The sequence below is a fragment of the Megascapheus bottae genome, chromosome 2 (genome assembly GCF_031878675.1).
Source record: "Megascapheus bottae isolate mThoBot1 chromosome 2, mThoBot2.hap1, whole genome shotgun sequence".
NCBI lineage: Eukaryota > Metazoa > Chordata > Mammalia > Rodentia > Geomyidae > Megascapheus > Megascapheus bottae.
In genome coordinates, this window is record NC_143510.1 from 61667834 (window position 1) to 61681100 (window position 13267).

The 13267-nt window shown below is 39.9% G+C and overlaps 1 protein-coding gene across 1 annotated transcript in view; it reads right to left on the reverse strand.

The window, feature by feature from the left end:
• The window catches only part of Best3 (bestrophin 3), a 41053-nt gene extending 28390 nt beyond the window's left edge, over nucleotides 1-12663 (reverse strand). Inside the window, exons 1-3 of the mRNA XM_090357129.1 lie at nucleotides 12512-12663; nucleotides 8721-8815; nucleotides 8021-8254 (exon numbers count right to left, since the gene is read on the reverse strand). Coding sequence (XP_090213255.1) covers nucleotides 8021-8254; nucleotides 8721-8815; nucleotides 12512-12663 — 481 coding nt within the window. The remainder of the gene's footprint in view (nucleotides 1-8020; nucleotides 8255-8720; nucleotides 8816-12511) is intronic.
• Nucleotides 12664-13267: the final 604 nt, after the last annotated feature.

Below are 13267 nucleotides of genomic sequence, written 5' to 3' on the forward strand. Positions count from 1 at the left end.
ACCACCCTACCCCTTGAGCCACAGCACCACTTCTGGCTTTCTGGTGGTTAATTGGGGATAAGAGTCTCAAGGACTTTAGTGCCAGGGCTGGCTTTGAATCGTGATCCTCAGATCTCAGCTGCCTGAGTAGCTAGGACTATAGGTGTGAGCCACGGTGCCCAGCTAAGCATTCATTTTTAATGGCAATTCTCTACTAACTTTAAATAATTGTTAATTACATACAATATTTTATTTACTTCTCTTTTGAATATTTAAGATATTTTGCTAGAGAAACAAAAGCTAAACAAATATAGGCATTGTTCCCTATTTAATATGAAGTCCATGTGTACACCCTTGAAGATGACTGAAGAGGTACGGTCGTGCTGTCTTCCCATGGCTGACATGTAACCCATCTTTCTCTACCCTAGTCCTAGTTGAGGACTCTTTGTTTGGCCTATCAGGGCAAGTGGCTGGACCTAACTAGGGACTTTTGAACATTAGCTCAGGGTCTAGCAACTCTGTTTCATTACTATAGTGAGTTAATAGGTACACTTGATCTGTCTCTGCTTAAAGCGTACCGATTTGCTGCAGCTCTTCTTCCTTTAGCTGGAAGACAGTTCTCAGATGTTCCATATCAACTGTCTAGCAGTTATATTCTTGGGATTTAGACTGCAATTTAAAAAGAATGATTCCACTTACTCGCTGGCTGCAATCTCTGTAATTTGACCAAATAATAACTGTCTCTGGTTATTTTTTTTTATTCAGAAGTATGTATCGAATTGTGCTGGTGAGTCATTTCTTGGTTTCTAAGCAGAAAGCAAATAAGCTGAGTAAGGGTTTCTGTACTGCAGACAGGATAGTGAGAGTTAGGTCTTTCAATCCATGTAGGACATCTGTCTCTCGGGCAGAGGGGAATATATGATTTGTGAGTTTTTGGAACCAAGTGGATTGTGTACTCTTCTAGGATCTGGGAATGATGCATTTTAGACAGTGATGCTTCAAGAGAACAACCCTCTCCCCTTTCAAGGTCATGAGCCTCATCTCTAAGATTGTTAGTTACAATTATGAACAGGTAGTGCTACCAGTTGTCTGATCTACCACCCAGTCTCCTCCATATGGCCTTTTGTTTCTAAACCCTTTCCCCTAAATCTCTATTCAATCCCCCAGCTGGCGTGGGTATTTCATTCTGCTATTGTTACACATTTCTGGGATTTCTCCTGATATCTCATTTTCTTTTCACTGGTTCTGGTCTGTGTAGTGATTTTCTATTATTTATCACCCCTCCACACACACAAAAACTTTCTTAGTATTACTAATCAGACTAAAATATCTGTCTCAAACAATATAGACTTTTTTTGTATTGACTAGCAACTAGAGTGATACTGCTAGTTTAAGACAAAATTGTATTGCCCTCAGGCTAAAAGACTTTATTAAATCCATTGGTAAACAAGATTCTAGTCATTGTGGATTTTTGTCTGCTATACAATTTGGCCTATTTTTCTTTGGTGGAAGCAGAAACAGATTAATTTTGCCTTTAAAGCAAAAGATCAAGTGGGGTTCTGTTAAAAGGAGGATTAAAAAGCATCTCAATATTTGAAGGCCAGGTTTGATGCCAGTTCTTTCTGCAAGAGAGAGTTGTGCATTCAGCATCTGAGCCTTTTTCAGAGGATTGACTTTTGCAGGAAGATTGCAACGTCCCTGGCTCATTTTCAACTCTGTTCTCGAAATACATGTAAAAGAGGTAACACTTCCACTGCAGTTGTCCTTTAAGAAATATAATGGAAAAAGTTTAGAAATTGCTATCAACTGGGAAAGTTAAAGAGAGAAGGATGGAATCAGAATATGACAATACTGTGCAGAGTATACTTTAAACCTCTTCTATGAGGAGCCCAAGGAGACCTAGGTGGTTCAAGAGACAGTTATTGGCCCTTGTATATCGTGTTTTCTCTGATTATTCATGATTCTATTCTATTCTGCTGTACTGTTCTACATTTTATCCTATTAAAATGGTGGTCCAGTGCCAGAAAGAGTCATTTAACAATGAGTTATAGATAGAATAGAAAGATGTTTCTGGAGTAGCAACACTGGATGGAGTCAGACACACAGCTTTATTTTTACTTAAAAGACCAAAAGATCTCTGCTCAGCCAATATCCCTGTCCATCGGATTGTTTACTGCTTTGTATATAATGATGCACACACCCACACCCACACACACATACACAGTAACATGTACCAAGTTACATCTCTGAACTCCTCACTTGACTTACATTTGTCCTGAGTGACTAGATCTGAGGCAAATTACATATAAAACAGATGTGCCCTAGTGCAGTGGCTCCCAAATTACATGGTATTGAATCCCATTGCCAGGGTGGGAGCCAGATGTCAGTATTGATTATTATTATTATTATTATTGAATTCTGGGCCTGGGCATTGTCCCTGAGCTCTTCAGCTCAAGGGTACTGCCCTGTCTCTTGAGGCACAGCGCCACTACTGATTTTCTAGTGGTTAATTGGAGATAAGAGTCTCACGGACATTTTAGTGCCCTGGTCGGCTTTGAACCGAAATCCTCAGATCTCAGTCTCTGGAATAGGTAGGATTACAGGCATGAGCCACTATACCTGGCTTATTATTATTATTATCATTATTTTTAATTTTTTAATTATTATTTTTTAAAAGATCCTCCGGCTGGGAGTTTGGCTTAGTGGTAGAGTGCTTGCCTAGCATGCACGAAGACCTGGGTTCGATTCCTCAGTACCACCTATACATAGAGAAAAGCCAAAAGTGGTGCTGAGGCTCAAGCGGTAGAGCTCTAGTCTTGAGAAGGTCCAAGGACAGTGCTCAGGCCCTGAGCTTGAGCCTAGGACTGGCCAAAAAAAAAAAAAAATCCTCAATAATTCCTGCAGGCTGCATAGTTAGGGAATCTACTGCTTTGATGCTTCATTTCAACATTCTTATTTGGAATTAGACCTCCTGCACTGCTTCTGGGAAACTTACTAAAATGTGGATTCCTGGGTTTTTAATTCCCAATGTTTCAGATCCCCTAGGCTGCCTGGGAGAAAGCAGTCTAAATAAGCTCCCTGGATAATTCAGTGATTGTAGTCTGTGATTGCATTTTCAGAGACAATGGGTGGATAGACTTTAATTTCGAAAGCAGAACTATGGGGGAAGTTCAGACTCTGACCATGCGATGCTGCCTATCTGAGGCACAAATTCCAGCAGGGTTGGTTCTGTCTTGCCCCTTGCCTCCTATGAGGAGCAAGTGCACAAAGGTAAGTCAAATTTCACTTGGCAGGAAGAAGCTCTGTCTGTTCCAGGCTCATCATGTGAGACCTTAGGGATAACTGACTCAACCTCGGAAAGTTCAGCCAACAAGAAAACTTGGCACAGCCATGAATACCACTGTTTCCCTAGCTCATCTCTCCCATAACCCAGGCTTGTTGGAGATTTCAGAGACCAAGCAGCCCCAGAGTCCTGAAATGCAAACAGCAGAACACAACAGAGAAAACAACGGCCGATCCCTGAGGGGAAATGTCGTACAAAATTCGATTGACTTTACTTGGGGAGAGGAGAGACAATCACAGATGAACTGCTCTATGCCAGAAACTCAGGTGAAGCTGGTCTTCATTTAGCAAGTGTATAGAAAGTCAGGATTTGTAATTCAGCAGCCCCATGACAACCTGGGAACTGCCTTGTGTGAATGCCCACAAACCATCAGACTCACTGGAATTTCCAGCAGTCTCATTATGCTGGCAGCTACACATTAAGGTTCAAGGACTTTGAGAAAAGCAAATTGTGTCTTTTCCTTAAAAACATCATTGCAGGGACTTTCAACCTAACAGATTTACTTTTAGTTTATTTATGATCTTTCTATTTTAAATGCCTGCTAAAATAAAAAGCTTTTTATTTTAAATTTAAGAAAAATTTCCTGTAATATCCAATCATACATATTTTCCTGACAGCAGGCAGATGTAGTTGGTTTTAGTTCTCATTATTATGCATCTTGACTGTCCAAGTTAAAAGCAAAGAGATCAGTGAAGAGCAAGTTAAAGGATTTGGCTCAGCTCTTCCTGCGTCAGCATTGCCTTGCCGGCTGCTATGAAAGGGGGTGCTGGACTTTTCTACAACCTCTCCTTTTCCCCTCCTTCTTCTTGGTCAGCAGGGAGTCTACATGCAAGAGACTACCCTCCAGCAAGAGCAAGACAGCTGGCACAGACACTCCATTGTTTCTCAGTTCATGACTACCTGTCTCCCCAGGAGCTTGGTAAACATACTGACCCCACTCCAGACCTATGGGATCAAAATCTCTAGCCAGTTGCATCTTGGGATCCATGTTATTAGCAATTTTGATTTTATAATATCGAGTATGCGTTTCCTTATGAGTGAGTTTATGTAAGAGAATTGGCTGACAAGACATATATAATAGATTGGTACTTCAGATGGGTAGGATTGTATGGTCACTGTCTGAAGTTTTCCCATAGTTCTGTTATAGGTATTAAAGTCTATCCAGGAGCCGGGAGCATGGCCTAGTGGTAGAATGCTTGCCTAGCATGCATGAAACTCTGGGTTCGATTCCTTGGTACCACATACACAGAAAAATTTGGAAGTGGTGCTGTGACTCAAGTGGCAGAGTGCTAGCCTTGAGCTGAAGAGCTCAGGCCCAGAGTTCAAGCCCCAAGACTGATAAAAAAAAAAAGTATCCATCCATAGTTTCTGAAAGTGTAATCATAGGCTATTATATTTATAATTATATAATATGTAACATAAATATAATGTATAACAAACACTAAATATTGTACCATTAGCATTGCCCTTCCTTTTGTCTTCTACCCTGGGGTTCTCTGTAGTATATGTACCAGTCCGCCCTGCCCTCAGACATGGGCAAGTGCCCTGGCTCTGGACACAAGATATCTGCCAAACATTTTCCGCCATCCTGAACTTCCTATTCTTCCCAGAAACCTTGGCACAGGCCGAGGGCAACCAGGGAGTGGCAGAGGCATGTATCCAGTTGGGAGAACTTGGAAACAGCCCCAGCGCATAGTGTCTGAGTCAGGCCAATCCACGGAGAAGGAACAGGAAGTCGGGTGAGTCAGCTTTGTAGTGGACAGAGGGTGCTGTGCTGGCCCCTGGGGCCTGGACAGCAGCTCCCCTGGCTCAGAGGTCAGTGGCTTGGAGCCTTTGCTCTGCTGCCTAACACACTGACCTTCGACTCCTCTGAGTACAAGCTGGGCCCTGTACATTCTCTGCCTTAAAAGAGCACTTAGAAACAGAAAGATCTTCTCTTTCCTTCAAAAGAGAAAAGCCTAGATGCAAGAGTAGGACAGAGTTTTGTACAGGGTCTTGTGATGCACATACTCAAAGGCAATGAAATCATGCTATTCTGTTTGCTTTATGCTATCTGGTTGCCTCTCAGACCTGAAGCAGCTCAGGCTCCTGAGATCAAGTCTGACTAGAGGCTTTAAAGGCCACTCTCCCTCACCAGCTGTCCTGGCTTGGTGTGTGTGTGTGTGTGTGTGTGTGTGTGTGTGTGTGTGTGTGTGTGTGTGTGTGTGTGTGTTCCCACTCTGGGCCTCGTACTCTCACTTGCCCTTTCCCTCCAGTCTGTCTGGCTTTCTGCTACTTGAACCACACCTCTCTACTTTCAGCTTTTTGCTGGTTAATTGGAGGAAGTATCATAGACTTTTCTGCCCTTGTTAGCTTCAAACCAAGATTTGAGATCTCAGCCTCGTGAATAGCTACAATTCCATACACGAGCCACCAGTGCCTGGTGGGGATGTGCTTTTATTATGGAGGGGACACTAGCAGAATGCAAGTGGCGTTGAGAATTGCGGTTGGAATCTGAGTGTTGCCGGAATTCTCTTCATTCTAAGGATGTCAGAGCTAGAGAGAGATCACCTTTGTTCATCCAAGTAGACTTTAGTTCTCTTTTATCAATTTGGGTGGGCCAATATTTTTCGATTTGTGCTTCAATCTTTCTTGGGTTTGCAATCCTTAATATTTTTGATTATTTCAACTGTAGGGTAAGACAATTAAGCGGAGCAGGGTTTTTACTTTGGTCATATTGCGGTGGATTAGGAAGACGTAGGATGTCCTAACACTGATAAGTCTTTTAAGATAACCACAGTTCATGTTCTAACATTGGCTGAAGCATTTTCAACATAATATTAAGAAATCACATGGCACTTACCAGGCACCAGATATTGCTCTGAATATTTTTTAAGTTCTTTTTTTTTTTGGTCCTGGGGCTTGAACTCAGAGCCTGGGCACTGTCCCTGGCTCAAAGCTAGCTCTCTACTACTTGAGCCACAGTGCCACTTGTGGCTTTTTCTGTGTATGTGGTACTAAGGAATTGAATCCAGGCAAGCTAATAGAGTACTAGGCAAGCACTCTACTACTAAGTTACAATCACAGCCTTGCTCTGACATTTTGCAAACGCTAAATTGTTTTTGTTCTCATAAGCCTCCAAGGTGTACAAGGCAGGTGTCATAAGTTACCATGAGCCCATTTTGTGGGTAAGAAAACTGAGGCACAGAAAGGATAAGGCAACAGCTCATTAGTGGTGCAGTACAGACTGAAATTAAGTTGCACTTAGTTACTGCTATGCTGCTCATAGTAAGAGGAAAAAAGAGAAAACAATAACTAAACAAATATTCTCAGGAAAATTCTATTTTCAAAGACAGTTCAGAAGGCAACTGGAGATTGCAATCTAATTTGAGACGACACTCAATATAAAGTACAGTCATCTCTCATGGTTCTTTTTCATTTTCCTTTTATTCCCCCTGAGATTATTAGGGAATGTATTTATTAGGCAAGAACTTTACCTCTTGAGTCATGCCCTAGCCCTTTTGCTCTTAGTTTGTTTGTGCTCTTGCCAGAGGCCTGCAGTGGGCCTTGATTCTACTGCCTATGCCTTTCACAGCTGAGGCTCCTATGTGTTCCGCCAGACCTGCCTGGTTTATCTTGTGATGGGGTCTTGCTAACTTTTCCCCAGGCTAGCCTCAAATCTCCTATCTCTGCCTCCAGCAGTTTGGGATTATAGGTATAAACAACCCTACCTGGTTGTGCTAAGAAGCTAACCATTTAGCTTTTTTCTTTACTAATAATATTTGCAAACTAAAGAGGCTCCCGTCTTCATACATGATTTATTCTCAGCACACTGTACCTAAGAACCCACCTGGAATAACTGAGTAGACTTTGCGACCTAGGAAGAAAAAAAAGAAAAAAACCAAAACAGATCCACTCTGAAACTGCCTTTTACTGTCGTCTCATGGCTCCTATCTAGAAGAAAATGGACGTTTCTGAGTCTATTCTACATGAACCACCTCATGCCTGAATCCGTGTACTAAAGGGACAGACACTGGAAAGATGTGGCTTGAGGCCGACTGGACAAAAAGTTTTTGAGACCCCATTTCAACCAATAAAACCCAGGTGTGGTGGTGTGTGCTTGTTATCTCAGCCAGGTTGGCGGCATTAATAGGAAAATCTTAGTCCAGGCCAGCCTGGATTATGTGAAAAACAACTAAACAAATAGGGACAGGACATGGCTCAAATAGTAGAAGACCTACTTAGCAAGTTCAAGGTCATGAATTCAAATTGTAGAACCACTATCACATACAAAAACAAACAAATAAACAACAAAACAAAACAGTCAAGGTTTAAAAATTTATAAAATACTGGGAAATTGGAAGGTAATATTACAGGTTGTTTTAGAAATAGGATTTTTTTTTTTTTTCTTGCCAGTCCTGGGCTTGAGCTCAGGCCTGAGCACTGTCCTTGGACTTTCTCAAGGCTGGAGCTCTACCACTTGAGCCTCAGCACCACTTCTGGCTTTTTTTCTATGTATGTGGTACTGAGGGCTTCAAACCCAGGGCTTTGTGCATGCTAGGCAAGCACTCTACCACTAGGCCACACTCCTGGCGCCGGAATATTTATCTTTGCTTCTCCAGGTTGTTCCTGGTATAGAGCAGAGATAATCAGTAAACATTTCTTAAGTGCATTCCGGTAGGGAGTTTCAGGAAATTGGGAAGGGAGAGTTCTCCATACCTGCCTCAACCACGTGGTCCATGGTTGGAAACCTTTTGTACACGGCTGTGCTGACTGAGCGGAAGATGAGCAGGGATGTGAGGTTGACATAACGCATCAACGTCCTCCTGAGCAGGCGCCCGTGCTGGTCGCTTCCATGAACACTGCTGGAGATGAGGAACATCAGCCTGTCTGGCCAGGGCAGGTTCACAAACTGGTTCCACCATCGGTTCACTACTAGAGTAACGTAAAACCCTGCCGAGTAAGAAGTGATAAAGCCATTTCTTAGGCTGGGGAATAGGGATGATTTTTTTTTTTTTAAAGCAGAATTTTAGCCTTTTTTTTTTTTTTTTAAGGGGTTGGGAATTTTAACAAAACACTATTAACTTACAGTTTTCCCTCTGGGGGGAAAATGTCATTTGTGCCTGGTCATGGCCAGGGCATCTTGTAGGTGGGTATTAGGATTTACGAATTGATTGCAAGAGTGGAGGATTAGTGAAGAGAAAGCTGAAGGGTCCAACAGCAGCCGATCGCCTCCAACTCATTTGGTGTTAATTCAGCAGACAGCAGCCCTCAAGGCAAACGTTAGGGTTGGTTCTGCCCTGGTGCAAACGGTGGCTTTTCAGGCATGCCTCCCAGCCTAGGCACACTCCATGCAGTCATCCTGTCATCCTGATGGAGACAGCTGTGTGGCTGCACTCTGCGTCTGACCTATACTTACCAAGCACAAAGGTTACTGGAATTTGTTCAGCATATCTGTCACAGTAAATTGATAATTTTTCAAAGTAACGTTTTTGGGCTCCTGTAAGTAACAATCTGGAGCAAAAATAAAATGCACAGCCCTTTATGATTTTATACTTCTGCACCTGCTTTGCAAGTGACATTACGTGCAAACAGTTAAGCACAAGTAATCGCAGGGTTATTTTTCTTTTTAAGGAACTATAACATTTTTTTTGTTTTTACTCAAACTGATATGTCTTAAAAACTTTTTAGTTCCTTAAGGTTTGAAGTGCTAGTTGTTTGTTGGTTGGTTTTTATTTTTGTTATTGGCACTGGGGCTTGAATTGGCCCGGGCACAATTCCTTAGCTTTTTTGCTCAACCACTTGAGCCACAGATCCAGCTGCTTAATTGGAGATAAGAGCCATATGGATTTTCTTACTGGGGCTAGCTTCAAACTGTGAGCCTTAGATCTCAGCCTTCTGAGTAGCTAAGATTATAGGCATGAGCAAAAGTACTAAAGTTTTTAGTACATAAAAAGTAAAGAGAGGGATTTGTTAACCACTTTACTTTTTAAACTTTATATTTAAAGTTTCATATAATTCCTTCATTGGATTTGGAGCTAACCAGGTTATAAAGTAGCCCATTTTTAAATTATTCATCAAGAATGCTTAAAATTAGACAATATTGATTAAATAGACTAGAGTTATTGTCATTATTAAATAATAACATTTGACATTTTGATCTTTCTCCTGGGTACAATTCAGTGTATTCCAGATCACACATGTTGCACTTCAAAGGAAATGGTCTGTTTTAAAGGCCATAATTATTTAAAATATAAGTAAAACAGATTTAGCAATGAGAAGCAATAACTTACAATATTACATTTAGTCACCATTTCAAAATATTTATTATAGATCTGTTCCAGCCTGCCCCAACTCATTTTCTGGTATTGTTAAACATAATTGCATTTAATGAGACCATGATTACTATGTACGTTATGGGTAAGGAATTCAGAGACAATATTGTCTAAATGCAGGTTAATAATAATGATCAAAATATGGAGAGAAGTCACACACATGAATTTGTGTCAGTCAGTGAATGCAGCTGTTCCAAAGGACGAAAGAATTAAGGAAAGATCCATAGCAACCAAGGCCACTTTGGGTGAGTTGATCCAGGAAGCAGAGGGATAATGAGCTAAAAGTGCACAACCAATCAGTCTGCAGGAGATGGCCTGAACGAAGACGTTGTTTAGGGTGTAGGTAGGTGAGGGATGACGGTCTCAGTTTCTGATTAAGTCTGACAAGACTTATTGGAGTCAGTAAAAGCTATCAAGAGAGAGGCTGACTAATTGCATGGACTATATCAGGGTTCTGTTGATGACGTGTCACCATCAGAGTAGTTTGTTAATACATAAAAAGAAATGGTCAAGGAGAATTTAATGTGAAAAGCACAGATCTTAGCGTCAGACCAAACCAGACTTTACTCCAGATATGCTACCTACAGATTTAGATGTAGGGAATATTTTCTAATCTTCCTGAGCCTCACTTCTCTCATTTGTTAATGAAGATATTAACATGTATGTATCAGGGATGTTATGAGGAATAAATATAAATATATATAAAACATATGACCTCACATTTAATAATCAATGGTGTTATTGCTAATTGGCTAAAGAAAAATACTTAGATGATAGATATGTAGAAATTTTAATAATTAGAACATTTTGGAGAGATTATTTTGTCAAATATACCCGGAATAGGCAGGCATGTAATCTAATTAATAAACTCTGATGCTGCTTTATGACTCTTGTAAAGTATAAATATTTGCTTGTAATAAGATTAATAAAAACATTAATGCTATCATTAAGTATGAGAATGAAACAGGTATGTTTGGCATTTTTTTTGACAAATTTGACCTATAGTTCTTGATAAACCTTTGATTAAGATAAAAGGATCTATTTTAACAAGTGCTTATAGCTAAACTTTTTTAAAAAAAAATGAAGGAAAATTTGAACTAGCATTTATTACTATAAATGTTTCAGAAATAATCATTAATCTTTGGGAAAACATATGCATATATTTTGGGGGAGAGCAACTAGCTAAGTTAACATCCCTCTTCTCCCAATGGATTCTTGTTGCTGCAAGGAAGAATGTAGGAGCACAACTTCAGGTCTAAGGAGCATTTCTGGCTACATTGCATCTGTTCTAAGGGCTATTCTATTCTAAGAAGCTGTAGCGGCAATACACTCACATTAGTAAAAATAAACGAATGAGATAATTATCCTGGAATATGGTTGTGTCTTCCACACTTTCGTATTCTGAAGGTTTAGTTAAATGGTCAGAATCATCTCATACTATCATCTATAACATATCTGAAAAAATTTTGGAAGTTTTAAATAATATTAATCCTCTAAAAGAATTTTGCTGGAATGTATACCAATAAGTATACTTGTTTGGAATGGCAGTTTTGAGGGGTAGTGAAACAGTTCTTCCAGCGAGCTAAGTTAACATCCCTCTTCTCCCAATGTATTCTTGTTGCTGCAAGAAGAATGTAAGTACCAGAAAGGACACACAAATCTGCTCATCTGTAGATAGAAGGAAAGTAAACTGATAGACATAGAAAAGGTAGGAAATGCAGCCTCAAAAACTTTTCCCATTTCATCTTCTAGCTTCCTCCAGAGAAGAAATGTACGCCTTCCATTTAAATGAAAGGACTCATAAAGTTTCACTTTTATGATATTCCTAAAATTTTATTAAGTCTATAATTTTCAGTTATGGAAGTATTTCTTAGACAGGATACTCATCAAACTTTCTATCAATCTGACAAGCATAGGTTGTGATGTCATAAAGATCTCTCTCTTTCTCTCTCTCTCTCTCTCTCTCTCTCGCTCTCTCTCTCTCTCTCTCTGTCTCTCTGTCTCTCTCTCTGTCTCTCTCTCTCTCTTTTTTAACACAAAGTGCCATAAATCAGAAGACATTAAGAAAATACATTCATCTTCAGGTCTTAATTTTTTTTTTGTCAGTTGTGGGGCTTGAACTCTGGGCGTGGGCACTGTCCTTGAGCTCTTCAGCTCAAGGCTGGCACTCTGCCACTGAGCCACAGCACCACTTCTGATTTTCTGGTGGTTAATTAGAGATAAGAGTCTCATGGACTTTAGTGCCCTGGCTGGTTTTGAACTGCAATCCTCAGATCTTAGCCTCCTGAGTAGCTAGGATTACAGATGTGAGCCACAGGTGACAGGCCCAGGTTCTAATTCTTTAATAGAAGCACAGATAGGTTAGAGGGCACCATCCTGGATAAGAGCTCATCATTCCAGGCAAAAGTGAAAAGATTTTTGGATAAACACTATTCATGGACAAGTTAATTCCATATGTCATTAAGCAAATGGTTAATTCACAAATTCAGACTGTAGATGATATCCTTGAGAGAAGCATAAACAACTTCACCTGTGGACTTTGTTTAAAATCACTATAGTAAGGGTCTAAATGTAAGTCTTTGAATTTATTTCTAAAACAATAGGCTTAATACCTCAGCAAGATCAATTCATGTGGGACTGGAATGAGAGTCTTTTGAATCAGAGAGTTATAGTCTATTTAATATCCTAAAAAAAAAAGGTTAGGTAAGGATTAACATACCCTGTCCTGTGGAGGAGACAGCAACAGAGAGGTTCATGCAGAGGAAGAGGTTACATAATGCAAAAGTCAGCAGCAACCAAAGGATTCAGATTTTTGAGACTGTATCTCTACATAATAGTGGATGGTCACTTAAGAACACATGCAAAATCAAAGTACCTGTACACCAAACTTATGGCTGTGTAAAGAACAGCAAAAACAATAAATTCCCTGTACAGTAGTTTGTAGATGCTGCCTCTCCACTTGAGGAGTAACCTATGAAATCCAAAAAACGTCGCATTTGCTACTTTACTGGAGTAAGTGACAGTCATCGTGGATAGTTTTTTTTTTTTTTCTAGAAGAGCAAGAAGACAAAACACAAAAATGTCATATTCAACACAAGGCATAAATTTGTATAGCAAAGAAAACCAAACCAGTAACCAGTCAACAGTAGGTTAGTTTTTACAATGTAGGAGCTGGTGGATAATCATTGTGTCATGAACCAGCACCTCAGTATTGTATAGCAGAGAAGGGAAGAAAAAGGAGAGACTCGAGGAGTACTTTTAGAAATCTTAAAATTACTTTAAATTCTTAAGCATTATTTTTAGACTGTATAGCCATCGCTCAATAAATCTTCCAATAAATAGACACGAGAGGTGTGTAATATCAATCATCTATTTTCTTAATACATGAGAAGATTATAGATTATTGAGATGCTAAATTAATTGATGCTAAATTAATTTTTCTTTTTCATTCCTTTTTATAGGTGCTGAACCTGGGACTTGAACTCAGGGCCTGGGCACCTGTCCCTAAGCTTTTTTATGCTCAAGGCTAGCACTTTATCACTTGAGTTGTACTTTGTGCTGTATAGCTCTTGGTAAACCTTTGATTAAGATAAGAAGATCTAATTTAATAAATGTTGCTTCACTCATGGCT